The sequence below is a fragment of the Euleptes europaea genome, chromosome 19, assembly GCF_029931775.1.
Source record: "Euleptes europaea isolate rEulEur1 chromosome 19, rEulEur1.hap1, whole genome shotgun sequence".
Classification (NCBI taxonomy): domain Eukaryota; kingdom Metazoa; phylum Chordata; class Lepidosauria; order Squamata; family Sphaerodactylidae; genus Euleptes; species Euleptes europaea.
Window position 1 is genome coordinate 21,698,154 of NC_079330.1, and position 15,612 is coordinate 21,713,765.

At 45.8% G+C, this 15,612-nt stretch overlaps 1 protein-coding gene across 1 annotated transcript in view; it reads right to left on the minus strand.

The window, feature by feature from the left end:
* Positions 1 to 4,280: 4,280 nt before the first annotated feature.
* The window catches only part of MYBBP1A (MYB binding protein 1a), a 53,240-nt gene continuing 41,908 nt past the window's right edge, over positions 4,281 to 15,612 (minus strand). Inside the window, exons 25-27 of the mRNA XM_056865105.1 lie at positions 8,470 to 8,571; positions 6,664 to 6,788; positions 4,281 to 4,783 (exon numbers count right to left, since the gene is read on the minus strand). Coding sequence (XP_056721083.1) covers positions 4,378 to 4,783; positions 6,664 to 6,788; positions 8,470 to 8,571 — 633 coding nt within the window. The 3' untranslated portion in view covers positions 4,281 to 4,377. The remainder of the gene's footprint in view (positions 4,784 to 6,663; positions 6,789 to 8,469; positions 8,572 to 15,612) is intronic.

Genomic DNA, 15,612 nt, shown 5'->3' on the forward strand with positions numbered 1-15,612 from the left:
ATTAAAACCGCAAATTTGAAAAGAGGGGGAAGATGGGGGAAGCCAGCGAAGAGCTAATGGTCTTGCTGCACTCTTTACCTCCTACGCTGCCATCAACATCCAATCTTTTCCCCCACGCACACTGGAACAGGACAAGAAAGGCTGAAGTAGAAAGAGGAGGGGGAGATTTTTTTTTTAAAGCCAACTATACTGCCATTGCATTATGCAATGCCAGGGGAGGGAGGCAGGAAACACAGCCCCTACGTGGCTCAGCTCATGTTCAAGCACAGCTAGACCTGTTGGACATCGCCCTCACTCCATGAAACGGTGATCATTCTCTAGATCGTTTCCCGCAATCCTGTGCAACGCGAACAGGTTCAATGGCTGATGTGTTCTCTACAGTAAAAAGTAATGCAGTCTAGGAGACTACTACCGGCTCACCCCATAACCCCATCCACTATTTGCAGGACAAACTCGGTGGCGGTGGGAAAGATGGCACAAACTGCCATGTGCAGAAGGAGCCAGCAGGGAATGAGCGGTCAGTAATCTAGGCAACCAAGCAGGCTAATTGAGCAACCAGTCAGGGAAGGTGTGTCCTCCTGGCTATGTGGAAGGTGGGGCGTGGCTTCAAGCCCAAGCATGTTTGTATCCCACTAGGGTTGCCAACCTCCAGGTGGTACAATACAAAATCCGCACCTCCTTGCCAATACCAATGGTTAGAAAATCTGCCACGGAGTCTCCAATACAAAAGTAGCAAAAAATTCTTATTGGGGCTTACACATATGACATCAACAATACAAGAGTGAAAGATACATATAAGAACAATCAGAGTCATATACAGTATGTACAATCTAAGTAAGGTGCAGTCTCAGTGCACCCATTGCCATGTTCTTTCAAGTAAATGTTGTATTTTCTTCAAAAAGTCCAATAGTAGGTACTATCCCAAAAGCACACTTTTTCCCACCTTTTCCCAAAAAGTGTGCTTTTGGGATAGTACCTACTATTGGACTTTTTGAAGAAAATACATTTACTTGAAATAACATGGCAATGGGTGCACTGAGATTGCACCTTACTTAGATTGTACATACTGTATATAACTCTGATTGTTCTTATATGTATCTTTCACTCTTGTATTGTTGATGTTACATGTGTAAGCACCAATAAGAATTTTTTGCTACTTTTGTATTGGAGACTCCGTGGCAGAACCTCCAGGTGGTGGCTGCAGATCTCCTGCTATTGCAATCGATCTCCAGCTGATAAAGGACAGTTCACCTGGAGAAAATGGCCACTTTACCCATTGGACTCTATGGCATTGAAGCCCCTCCCCTCACCAAACCCCCTCCTCCTCAGGCTCCACTAGGGTTGCCAACCTCATGGTGCTCGGTGATCTCCTGCTATTAAAACTGATCTCCATCAGTTCACCTGGAGGAAAAAAGGCCGCTTTGGCAATTGGACTCTATGGTATTGAAGTCCCTCCCCTCCCCCAACCCCACCCTCCTCAGGCTCCGCCCCAAAAACCTCCCGCTGGTTGCAAAGAGGGGACTGGCAACCCTAGGCTCCGCCCCAAAAATCTCCAGGTATTTCCCAACCCGTGGTGCTGCATGCATGCCTCTTATTTTATCCTCACAACGACAACCTTGCAAATAGGTTAAGCTGAGTGCGACTAACCCAAGGCCACCCGATGGATTCCTATGGCTGGGTAGGGGTTTGGAAACATTTCTTCACAGCCCTCTTACCATTTGGAAGTTTCTCCATCTGTACATTTCACTGTCTTCCAGACAAGTTTGGCAGCCAAGAACTGAGAACCCCCCCTTTTGATAAACTGCAGGACTTTTTGGAAGTCTTTTTGGATATTGGAAGAACCAAGCCTGACATTGCTTGGTTCTTCCAATATCCAAGTTCCTGAAGGTGGAAAAAAAATCTTGAGAGCAATTCAGCACCCTTATTATTTAGCTATTATTTAGAGAAGAAACCTTTTTTTCTAACTACACTGCCTTTCGTGCTGAGGTAAATATGTTCCTCACAGAAACTAAAACACATGACCTGTGGAAAAACATTCATTTTTTAAATCTAGTTTTATATATATATATATTAATTTTTCAATAATTACTATACATCTCACTTGACAATACATCCTATATACCAATCTTTGACTCGATAAAACATTAAAAATTATTAGGTGCATGTCTTCAGTATTAAATATACTGAATAATAATTGACTTCCTCACCGACTTCCTCCCTCCCTACAAATATCTGGTGTCTCCTTTGTATTAATGTTTTCCAATCCTTATAAGTCAGGTTTAAAAATAGATTTTAAAAAATCTATTACATTTTCACCTAGACGTTACCTTTACAGAGTCCAGAATGGCAATATAGCTTTTCTCCTCACAACCACTTTGTGAGGTATCAAAGAAAGCCTGAAGGCAAATGCTTTCACCAAATTTAGCTGTGTTCATTTTAATTCTACATGATTTTTTTAGTTCTGGAAGGTTTTTTTTAATTATTTGAATGCCTCTTAATGTGTAATTTGTGCATTTTAATCTGTTTTCATCTTCCTGATCCGACAAGTATATTTTGTGTCCTCGCAATCTGGTGGTTATATTGTCAGCTGCCTTGAGTCTGAGGGGGTCAGGCGGGATCAAATGTTTTAAATGAATGAAACAATACCCCGTCTCCCAGGGAGCTTTGTGGCTGGGAGAAAATTTGAAGCATAGATCTCCCCAGTCCTGGAAGAATTTAAAACCACAAAAAAACATGCAATTAATTAGCAGATCCGGAGCTGAGCTCACCATCAGCCTGATATAGTTATGTGAGCAAGCTTAATATGTGTTAAGTGCCGTCAAGTCGCTTCCGATTCATGGCGACCCTATGACTCAACGTCCTCCAAAATGTCCTATCTTTGACAGCCTTGCTCAGATCTTGCAAATTGAGGGCCAGGGCTTCCTTTATGGAGTCAAGCCATCTCTTGTTGGGTCTTCCTCTTTTCCTGTTGCCCTAAGCTTAATATACAGTGGCATTAAAAGGGCAAATGTTTTTTAAAATATCTGCACGCTCTTCGTATTTGATTTATGGGCAGCTTTTGCATAGCATACAAACCATTTTAGGTCAGTATGAGAATTGATCGGCTATTGACTGTAAATGGAACACATCCATTTTTTTTCCTACGGAGGGATATAGGGTAACCCACTTTTAAAAAACACACAGGCCTGACCATTTGTAGGTTGAAGGTTACTACGGTTCGGGGTGGGGGGGAATGCTCTAATTAGAGTTGCCACGCCATTAAAGGAAATTTTAACCTATTCTTGAACACATGAACACACATGAAGCTGCCTTATACTGAATCAGACCCTTGGTCCATCAAAGCCAGTACTGTCTACTCAGACCGGCAGCAGCTCTCCAGGGACTCAGGCAGAGGTCTTTCACATCACCTACTTGCCTGGTCCCTTTAACTGGAGATGCAGGGGATTGAACCTGGGACCTTCTGAATGCCAAGGAGATGCTCTACCACTGAGCCACGGCCCCTTCCCCATTCTTCATGTGATTCTTCATGTGAGGGTCAGTTGATTCAAACATGCATAAAAGAAAAAGAATTTTTTTATGTGTTAGGCACCATCTTAGAAGATGTGCTCCCACCTATGATAAAGGAAAAAGGCGGAATGCCTTTTCTAAGATGACATATGGAAAACCACCACCCAGTCTGAGAAACCTGCTCCTGCCTGTGGTGAAGGAGAAAGGCGGAGTGCCTCTTCTATGATGGTGCCCACTGTCAGCAGTGCTTCTAAGTAACGTATAGAAAACAACCACCTAGTTTGAGAAACCTGCTCCTGCCTGTGGTGAAAGAGAAAGGTGGAATGCCTCTTCTACGATGGCACCCGCTGTCAGCCATGTTTCTAAGTAACGTATGGAAAACAACCACCTAGTTTGAGAAAACTGCTCCTACCTGTGGTGAAGGAGAAAGGTGGGATGCCTCTTCTAAGATGGCGCCCACTATTCGCAGTGTTTCTAAGTAACGTATGGAAAACCACCACCTAGTTTGAGAAACCTGCTCCCGCCTGTGGTGAAGGAGAAAGGCAGAGTGCCTTTTCTAAGATGGCGCCCGCTGTCGGCATTGCTTCTGAGTAACATATGCAAAACAACCACCTAGTTTGAGAAGCCTGCTTCCTGATCAATTGGAGGATCCCATCATAGGTGATTAAAACACTTTTTAATTATCGGTGGTAACTGGCTGACTCAATATGGCATTCCAGTTATAATTGGAGAGTCGGGTGTTGAACCAAGACTCAGACAACCTGGGTGTGCGTTATTAGCAACGCAGATAGTTTATTAAAATAATACAATGGTGCAAAATGCAACTCTCTATACATTTATAAAAGCCACTCCCACCCCACAGCTGTGAAATCAGTTCCCATCTACATGAACTGGCTTCTTGCCTTTTTTTTCTTTCTTCTTTTTCTTCTTCAAATTGCCAAGTTTTGAGTCAGTGTCTTTGGCACTGCCTGGTGGTAACTTTGGCTTTTTGGCCGGAGGACCCTGCTGATTGGGGACTTGGTCCTGGCTCCCTCCTGCCCCTCTCTTTTTCTTGTTCTTTCTCTTCTTCCTCTTCCTGGAAGGAATAGCCTCTGCGCCATCCACAACGGTCTGTTTGCCGCCACTTTCAGCACCGTTCTCCCGGGGCTGCTCAGGAACCTTTTTGCGATTGCTGCGTTTTTTAGTAGCTGGCAGGAAACCTTTTTTCTTCCGCTTCACAGGTTCTGCTTCAGTTGGGTTCTTTGGCTGGGCTGGCACCTTCTCCTTCGCCGGCCGGCTGTAAGTCAAGAGAGGAAATGTACATACGGTCTGTGCCAACAAAGAGATGAACTAAGCAAAAGGGCTTTGCTTGATAAGACTTTGAGCTAGTAAAGGATGTTAAAGCAAATCAAACATTCATGGACAGACCAAAGTGTCTGCTTTATGAGGCTGGTTCTCATATTGAGACAAGTACTAGATGTTCTGAAGCAAACAAGGAGTACAAATTGTTCTGTGTTCCCCTCTCCTCCTTTAGCTAAACTCCCCGCTATGGCAGAAAAGAGTTGTTGGAGGGCATTACTCACTGGGTAGTAGATTCAGGACAGACACAAGAAACAATAGCAAGAGGGGGCCCTTCTGTGATTCACAAGGGGGAGTGGGCACCCAAGGATAGAGTTCATATTTCTGTGAACTTGGAGTAATCCTAGGTTTTCAGGGGGGAAATACATAAAATTGTCCCCAAAATTCTGTGTGTGTGGGCTAAAACCTTCCCAAAAGTACCCAATGATGCCTGTGCAGACATCACATTAAAGGAACACATGAAAGCAGGAAGAAAATAATGTGCCTTGGTAAGGGAGACTGAACTGGCCAATTGGGCAGATTGAGAAGTGGGGAGTGAACTGGGTGTTTTGCAGCAGTTGGGAGGAAGGAAGAAGGTTGGTTTTTATACCCTGCTTTTCTTTACCATAAAGAGTCTCCAAATGGCTTACAATCACCCCATCCAACAGACACTTTGTGATGTAGGTGGGGCTGAGAGTTCTGAGAAAACTGTGACTAGCCCAAAGTCATCCAGCAGGCTGCATGTGGAGGAGCAGGGAATTGAACCCAGTTCTCCAGATTGGAGTCCACCACTCTTAACCACTACACCACGCTGCCTGGAGGAAACCAGGCAGTTAGGTCGGGAAGGTGAGGCAGAAGGAAAACATCTGACTGCGTGGGTTGGGAAGGTGGGGGGAACCAAGCAGTTAAGCAGAGCAAATGGAGCAGAAGTAGGGGTCCAGCAGGTGATGGGTTTTCCCTCCCCTGCAAGCCCTCCTCTTGTTACTTTTTGTGTGTGTGTGTGTGTGTGTAAAGTGCCGTCAAGTCACAGCCGACTTATGGCGACCCCTTTTGGGGTTTTCATGGCAAGAGACTAACAGAGGTGGTTTGCCAGTGCCTTCCTCTGCACAGCAACCCTGGACTTCCTTGGTGGTCTCCCATCCAAATACTAACCAGGGCTAACCCTGCTTAGCTTCTGAGATCTGACGAGATCAGGCTAGCCTGGGCCATTCAGGTCACGGCTGTTACTTTTATACCCACTGCTAAATAAACATGCAGAACTAACTGCATAAGCTGAGGTGGTGGCCAGTGGCTTAGATGGCTTTTGAAAGGGGAATCACACACATTCATGGAGGAGGAGGAGAGGCCCATCAATAGCTATTAGCTGCAGATTAAAATAATGCCAAGGAGTAAAATATTGCCAAATGCACTCCAGAATGGAACAGCCTGCACAAGATCCTGGTGCTCATTCTCTCCCCTCAAGCCCTTTTACGAAGTGCAGATGTCCATGTAATACAAAGAAAATTGACACATTATCTCATAAGATGATGGAATGCCCCCTCTTTAAACACCACCGAGATAAATGGATTACCCACATATTGGCAAGAATCCCTGCCACCATAACAAGAGATAAAATAGTCCCCTTTTTGCTGGTAGATAGAGATCCAAGTATAACATTGGCTGTGGCCAAGTATCTCTCGATCATAATCTCCTCTAAGAAATAACTGCTCAGGACCTATGGGTCATGGGAGCAAAGAAGGAAAAGGAAAGTGCAAAGCGCAGGTGAGATCACAGCAGACACAATTCGGGACTTGGAGAGATCTGGGTTCAAGTCTCAAGTGGCAGATCGAAAGCACTCACGTGAAGCCCAGGAGCGTCATGACATTCCAGTAGATATTCCCGAGTCGTGTGGACTTCCCAAATCCTTCGTGCTGACTCAGTGCTTGCAGCACAACCCGCAAGTCTGTTAGATCCACATTCAGCTTCTAGAAAAAGGCCATAAAACCACAGCAAATGTTATTCGGTAACCCGAGGAAAACCAAATTCTGAAATACATATTAATCATGTGAAGAAAGAAACACGCAGATCTGTCTCCGGTGACCCAATTCTGTATACTATTTCAGTTTGGTGAAGTCAATGTTCCGGGTTTCTCCCCTCCTTCATTTTGATGAGATAAAACTCTCTTTTCAATGGGCCTTCCCTCCTGGGCTGACTAGCTGCAGGAGAGTTCACTCAAAAAGAAAGATTCACTACTTCCAAAAACAGAAGGGAAGAATCACCTTGAGGTGATATTACTCCTTTTTTTTAAGTGCAACTGGAACTGACACCAAGGACTCCCCCCTCCCAAAAGCGAACATGGAATACTGTAATTGTTAGGCACAGTCAGATTTTGGGATACTGTACACTGTTGTTCTCCTTCATGTTATTTCTGTGGTCCTGATCAGATTCATTCAGAAAGAGAACATGAATGACTGATTCAGTGATTGAATCAATTTTAATAAAAAGATTCATTCATATTCTCTCTCTCACTGCTACCCCTGGCCTGGTGAAATGTTCCTAGGTAGGTAGAGGGGAAAGGGACTTTGCCTGCAGGTATAACTCCTCACCTCCAAATGCCTGCATTCCACAGAACACCTGCAGAGAGCTCTGTGCACACACAAATGTATATATACCTAGGATTGGGACCCCATTTTTCACAGCATTCCAGATCATATACAAAACGACAGAGGGTACCGTGTGGTGGCTAGAGTGCTGACCTACAACAGGGGGAAACTTTGTGTGCTGCCCTGAGCTCCTTAGAAGAACTCCTTCTTTGGAGGTTTTTAAGCAGAGGCTAGATGGCCATCTGACAGCAATGCTGCTTCTGCGAACTTAGGCAGGTCATGAGAGGGAGGGCAGGAAGGGTTGCATCAGTGCTTGGCTCTTGTGGCCCCTTCTTACATGCCCAGGGTAATGCCGTTCAATCGCCACTTTGGGGTCAGGAAGCAATTTTCCTTCAGGCCAGATTGGCCAGGGATCCTGGAGGGTTGTTTTGCCATCTTCTGAACATAGAGTAGGGGTCACTGGGGGTGGTAGTTGTGAATTTTGCATTGTGCAGGGGGTTGGACTAGATGACCATGGTGGTCTCTTCCAAATCTATGATTCTAAGAAGGGCAGGATAAAAATGGAGAGACTAAGGCAGATGTTTACAAGGGTCTGATATTTTCCTAAATGAGCAAACACCAGGAAGGGCTTGCAGGCATGATCCCAGTCACTTCTATGCACAGTCAGCCTAGGATTATCTGCAAGGGGTTCCCGTATGAAAAGAGTTACCCTATGTATGTGAAATGAAGACTCAGTTTCCCCCCCTTAAATGTGTCATCAAGAAAAAAAGAGGGGTCTGTTTCAAATTTGCTTAGAGTATTACATTGTTTTGTGTATAACTTTTTAAAAGGGTTTTCTCACATTTAGGTTTGTCTTTCTTTCAGGTAATATGGTATTTTCCAAAGTAACCTGCCTAAAGTGTCCCATGCAGGCACCCTTATCGAGAGAGACTCCGGAACCACCCAAATCATCTGGAATTGCCTTAAATGATTTTTAAAAGCACCTCCACAAGAAATGTGTGTGATCTGGATAAAGGGCAAAGATAAACAGCAAAGAGCCAGGGAGGAAGAATGATATGCGTACCTGCTGAGTCACAGTTCTCAGGAGAAAGTTCAGGAGATCCAGACATTTTAGGACCTTCTCCTGGTCGACTTTGACTTTGAACTCGCTCACCATCTTCAAAGTCTGCAGAAGAAAAGCAAATGTCAAGTCAGAGAAGATCCCCTCCTCTCTTGGAAGGGTCCCAGGTATTATCATAGCGAGCCTCCCAAGTTTGGATAACCCCTGCTCACAAAGTCAAGCTCCATGTTCAGAAAAGCTCCATTCAACCACGGAAGGAGGATTTCAAGAAGAAAAAAAAGTTGGTGGCAGGTCCTCCATTGCATTCTCCTCTAGGTGGCTGCAGGTAAGTCTAACTCCCTATTTTCATATAAAAGATTTCCTTGTTGCTTTGTTTCATTTTGCTGCGACGTTTTATTCTGTCATTCTTTACTCTTTTAAATTATTGGATTGCCAGAGGTCCCCCCCACAAAAAGCAGGGTTCTCCTTTGCCCTTGCTACTAGGTATGGAACCTCCATGTATAGAGGCAGTGTACCTCTGAATGCTAACTGCTGGAGGGGATGGCGTCAACAGCAAGAGTTGTCTATTGGCTTCGTATCTTGTCTGGAGCATTCAGTTGCCTGCTGAGTGAAACAGGTCGCTCTGCAGATCTTTGGTCTGATCCAGCAAAGCTCCTGCAGCCTTAGTGGGGGATGAGGAAAATGCTGGAAAGGTTTGAGCTACTCCACTGCAGAAGGATTCAATCTCTCAGCACTTACTCCAAATCTGCTCTGCTAGTGTTTGCAGCTGTCACTATTGCCTCTTTCCTGCTAGTTAATTGCCTTCTGCCAGACCAGGGGATACTTCCCAATGCAGAGATGTTGCATTTATCAACAGGTTCAGCGCCTATCACAGCTGCTTCAAGAGGATCCTTCCTCCTGATCAGAACCATTCTTGGAACTCTCTTCTGGCAGAGAGATCTGGGACTGGTTATTTTCCAGAACAAAGAAGGGGGGAGGAAATGAAGCATGAGGGGGGAAGGGAAAAGACAGCTAGGGCATTGCAAGTCTGATTTCTTCTCAGCCAAGGATCCAATGGTACCATCTCCAGCTGGGTCTTGGCTGCTTTTAAATAGCAGGATTGTTCTCTGGGGAAATCAACTCCCTGCTGAAGACTGGGGTGCCCTGCTTCCTGGTTCTCCTGCAAATGGTCAAAATGATCCTACCCTTGTCCATGACAAATCTGCAATTATCAGGACACATTCCAGAAATTACTGTACTGTGATCCCACCTCCCGTTTCACAGGGCTTGAAGGATTAAAGCATTTGCAAGAACATAATTTACCCAGCTCTGCCTTTGGGGAGAGTAATCTGAAGGGCAAATGTGCCCACGCTCCTGCGTCTTTGCATTGAGATGGTTTAGTTTTAATTAAGGGGGAGGAGGGGGACAGTGAACAACACACCATAACCTCAAGCTGGTTTGGGGGGAAACCTGCTTTCTATCCCCACTTGGAATCTGAATAATGACTAATGACCATTATGGAGTTAAAATAATTGGGGAGGGGGAGGAGAGAGTGATGCATCACACACCCACTCTCTCCGCCAGTATGACTGCATTCATACACACACAAAGTCAGTGAGACTGCAGACCACCCTCCCTTTAATGTACCCCCACTGCAAGGTGTCTTATCACCACCAGAAAGCCTATTTCAGACATTCTATACAATTATTGTGGAATCGGTTGCATTAAAACAATTAAACAGGCTGAAATAAAGACACCCCCCCAACATCCTGTCTCTCACAGGTGCCACCAACCAGAGGCTTCTGGGAAGCTTCCAAACAGCTCTCCCCGGTCACTCATCCCAAAACCTTGTACACAGAGGTATACTGTCACTGTACATGGAGGTTCTATTCCTAACAGTAATGGCTAAGAAGAATCAGACCAAAGGTCCATCTAGGCTTGAATTCTGTTTCACACAGCCTAAAAAGTTGAGGCTTTCAGAAAGCCCATAAGCAGGATACAAATGAATACCCCTTACCTTATCCACCTTTGATACACTACCAGTTGAACATGGAGGTTCCCCACTAGGAATTGTGGATAAGGGTTGTTGATAGACCTAACCTATTTTATGGATGTGTCTGTTTCAAAGACATGTAAACCAGGGGCCATCAGCAAATTCCATATGCTTATTATTATATGATGTCTGACTAGAATCTACAGCTACGTAATTTGGGGCAGCACTGGCCCCCCTCCCAAAATGGTAAAACCTAAATTCCTAGCACTACTAATAAACTTGACATTCTTTGTCCATCTTCCTTGCATTATTTAGAACAGGAGGCCCTCTTCTCCTAAAGGCCCAACCCCATATATATTTAAGTAAAGATCAGCCTGTCTCCCATGTGACTGCCCAGCCAAGCTGAATTCCTTCTGTGTGCCTCCCCCCAAATGCCAAAAGAACAACCCCGCAAATTCATGAGGGAATCCCCTGCCAGATGTCAGCAACTGGCTCAGCCATCCAGCCTCCTTGTACTGCCTAGTGCCTCCAGGTGCGCCTTAGTGTTGCCACGGAAACACCTTTGCCAAGCAATGCGTGGTACCCAGTACCATCCCCATTACTGGATTGGTACGTCTTCCTGGAATGCCACAGTTAATCCATGAGTCTGGGCTTGTTCTTTGACAAACGCTGTTATTTATAGGACTGCTTATCAGATCTAATAAAACATGTACGCTTTTATCTATCAGAATTCCCGGTAAATCCTGGGTTTGGCAATCCTAAGATACAATACACACACATCCATGCACACAGATGCATGCAAACATACTTTCACTTCTGTGCCAGCTTACATCTGAGTTTACAAACATTTAAAAATATTTTTTTTAAATCTTCCTAAGACTTAAAACTGGATCCCAGCTAGAAAAAACACAGAGAGTTGTAATAGTGTAGGGAAAACCCTTCATTCAAAAATTAACTGCAATATTTCTGTATTTGTGACTACACTTGGTCCACAAGCAGGGACGCCGTTGCAAACTCACAGCTGGAATAAGAAGAGGTTGTTTTTATACCCCGCTTTTCTCTACCTTAAGGAGTCTCAAAGCGGCTTACAATCACTTTCCCTTCCCCTCCCCACAACAGGCACCTTGAGAGGTAGGTGGGGATGAGAGAGTTCTGATAGAACTGTGACTGGACCAAGGTCACCCACAGTTTTCATGTGGAGGAGTGGGGGGAAAATGATGGGGAGAGGGAAGGAGCCATTAAGTTCTAAGCACAGAGCACCTTGGTTACGCTAATGGCAGCAGGAGGAGGAAGAGGAGGAAGAAGAAGAGTTGGTTTTTATATGCCGACTTTCTCTACTACTTAAGGAAAAATCAAACTGGCTTACAATCACCTTCCCTTCCCCACAACAGACACCCTGTGAGGTAGGTGAGGCTGACAGAGTGTCACTAGCCCAAGGTCACCCAGCTGATTTCCTGTGCAGGAGTGGGGAAACCAAACTGGTTCACCAGATTAGCGTCCGCCACTCATGTGGAGGAGTGGGGAATCAAACCCGGATTAGAGTGCACCACTCCAAACCAACCATTCTTAACCACCACACCATGCTACAAATCAGGCCAATTGGATTACTGTCTCACACCCTGCTAGTACGCCACACCTAGAGCCATAAAGTATTACGCTATGGTTGGCAGGGAGCAGCCAGGTACCTCTCCACTATGGCTGCAGCCAGACCCAGCTTTGAGCTCTCCCCTGCCAGCTTCCAACTGGCATCAGTGGGAGGGCAGGAAGCAGCCAGGCCTTCTTCATGCCTGGACTCACCTCCAGCAGAGAATCTCCCTCTTCCCAGCTGACCTATTCTCTCCAGGATCAGAGGAGCAAGCTTATTCTATTAAGTGCTGTGGAACACAGGCAGGATGGTGCTGCTGCAGCTGTCTTGTTTGTGGCCTTCCTAGAGGCACCTGGTCGGCCACTGTGTGAACAGACTGCTGGACTTGATGGACCTTGGTCTAATCCAGCATGGCCTTTCTTATGTTCTTAAGCCAGGGGGAGAAGTGACGTTAGCCAGGCACTCCTTCACCGTGCCTGGATGCTGGCCTTGCTGAGGCTCCCAAGCAGCCTTTTCTATTACATTTCAACCGGCATTTGCAGGAGACCTTTAAAAGGAGGGGCTCTTTTTGGTTGAAAAGTGGGATAATAATGCAGTAAATATTTTTCCCCTGGTCTTGCCGCTCACTTACTTTTCCAAGCCACCAGATTTATGCCACTGGTGATCTGGTTTGTTTAAAATAAAACACAGGACGGATTGAAACGGGACATGCCCTCAAGCACTTTGGTTTAGTAAGAGCAAAACAATACAAGTTCTGCCAAAAAAACAAACACACACCCAACAATGCTGATTCTATGAACTTAGGCAGTTCATGAGAGGTAGGGCATCTTGGCCATCTTCTGGGCATGGAGTAGGGGTCACTGGTGGTGTGTGGGGGAGGTAGTTGTGAAATTCCTGCATTGTGCAGGGGGTTGGACTAGATGACCCTGGTGGTCGCTTCCAACTCTATGATTCTATATAAGGAAAGAGAAGATGACAACAAGTTTGAGAAGAGTTGGATTTTGTCTGTAAAGGGACACAATGTTTAGCTAAACAGCTGCTAGTGCAGGAGTGGGTGGGAAGATACTGCACTAATGGATTTCTGGACAGTTTGACAACAGTTATGTGTTATAGATTTATTCTGCTTTTCAGCCAGTGTGGAGTAGTGGTTAAGAGAGATGGACTCTAATCTGGTGAACCGGGTTGGTTTTCCAACTCCTACACATGAAGCCTGTTAAGTGACCTTGGGCTAGTCACAGTTCTTTCCAAACTCTCAGCCCCACCTACCTCACAAGGTGTTGGTTGTGGGGAGGGGAAAGGGCAGTGTTTGTAAGCCAGTTTGAGACTCCTTAAAGGTAGGGAAAAGGGGGGGGTATAAAACCAACTCTTCTTCTGCAGACTCACAGGAATCAAAATTTCAAGTGGCAAGGAAATTTCTTGAGCTGAAGCAGCACCCAGGAATGATGGAGGAATGCCTGGCTGCTTCCTGCCTTCACCTCGGATAGTCCCCGTGGTAGCATCTGAAGCCACCTCTTTGCTTGACTGCAGCATAGCCCTCCCCATTGCAGCTTCCCCAGTTGTTCACGAAGCTGCCTTATACTGAGTCAGGCCATTGGTCTATGAAGATCTGTATTGTCTACTCTGACTGGCAGTGGCTCTCCAGGTCACAGGCAGAATTCTTTCACATCACCTACTACCTACTAAGTGGATATGCCGGGGATTGAACCTGGGATCTTCTGCACGCAAAGCAGATGCTCTACCTCTGAGCCACAGCCCCCACCAACATCCCTTCCTGCACCTAGGTGATGCAGTGGTAGGAAAAGCAGTTTGTGTGTTCCTGGAACGTTACCCACTCTTGGCATCTCTTCAAACCATTCCTGATTGGGAAAGGGGGCACCTAGCTTTTTTTTGGTTTAAGCTGAACTTCTCAGGAGCGGAATAATGTCCTATTTCTGTAACTGTTTTCCAAGCTGTGTGCAAAGACAGATGAGCTGCCCCAGATCCCACTCAGGTTGTCTGCTATTCTGAGCAGGGCTGAGGGCTTGTAAGACATCCGACCCCTTTCGGTGGCATCTCTGCACATTTTAATAAACTCGGACACAAACAAGGTCAGGCGCCCTTACGTAAGCGCACAGAGCCCTACAGCTAGCTGGAGATGCTATTTCAGGGGACTGCCAGAGTCTCTCGACAGATTTCTCCCAGTCCGTTGACGTCTCACGGCACAAGAGGCACATGTAATACTTAAAACAGGTTGCCAGACTGACACAATGCATCTACTCCTGCACCCATGCGCCCAGGGCCACTTGTATGCTCACGAGGAAGCGTATCACTTTGTCACAATTAGTTATAAACCAAGAGCGGCCTCCCGGAAATCTAGTGATGCTGATGAATTCTGAGCTGGGGGGATGACAACACAAGACCTCACCTCATTTTTTAGTGCAGACTCTTTAAACCCGGCCCAACATTAAAGGGGACTCTCATTTGCCAACTACCAATAAGCAGCCCTCCTTGCCAGTCCCCCCCCACCTTCAAAGCCAAAACTCTTACCAGGTAAAGGGGGAGTAACTGGCAACGGATTATTGGGAAGCCAAGAAAATTACAATTCCCTTCAGCCCTGGCAGGAAATAATGCTGGGGAAGAGTAAGGATTCCAACTGTTGGAGAGATCCTCTTTTAATAAGTCCTCCCACAGCCACGCAGCTGGTTATTTGCAGAGGGGGCTTTGGAAAGATAAGGACTGCAACTTAGAATAGATGGTACTGGTTGAGTATCCCTTTTCCGGACATCTGATATCTGGACTGATCCGAAAACTGGACCTTTTGAGCCGGCGTGCTGGCATTACTCACAGGCCCTCAGCAGTGCCACTGATGGTTCAATGTACACAAAAGTATTTAAAAATATTGTTTAAAATTACATTCAGACTATGTGTATAAAGCATATATAAAACAAATAAATTTCGTGTTTAGACTTGGGCCCCATCCCCAAGATTTTTGCATAATGTATATGCAAAATGTCCAAAATACGGGGGGGGGGGGGAGAAGCTGCGACTTGACAGCACTTTCCACCGCCCGGATTCTCTCCACACTGTGACAACATAACATTCATGGGGGCTTCACATACACATGAAGCAGCCTTATACTGAATCAATCGGTCTATCAAGATCACTGTTGTCTACTCAGACTGGAAGCAGCTCTACAGGGTCACATCACCTTGTACCTGGTCCTTTCCACTGGAGATGACAGGGATTGAACCTGGGACCTTCTGCATACAAAGCAGATGCTCTCCCGCTGAGCCATAACCCTTTCCCACCGCCTCATCTTGTTCTGGGCTGTCATCCTCTTAATACCAGGGTTGCCTGCCAGCCAGCCCAAATAGACCAGGTTCTATCCTCTTCTATATAGCTCTGGATGGCCACTTCTGAGTTGGACTCTCCCCCCTCCCCGCCCCAAGCCTCTCTTCTTGTTCATATCCCTGCTGGAATTCAAGACTATATAGTACCCCCCTTGGGCCTGGTCATGATTCTTTTGGATCCTGATATTTAAAGGGAAGCTTTAAAGCAGTTAGGGAGTTTCATTCAGCCAGTGTGAGAAGTGGACTCCAATGCAACCGAG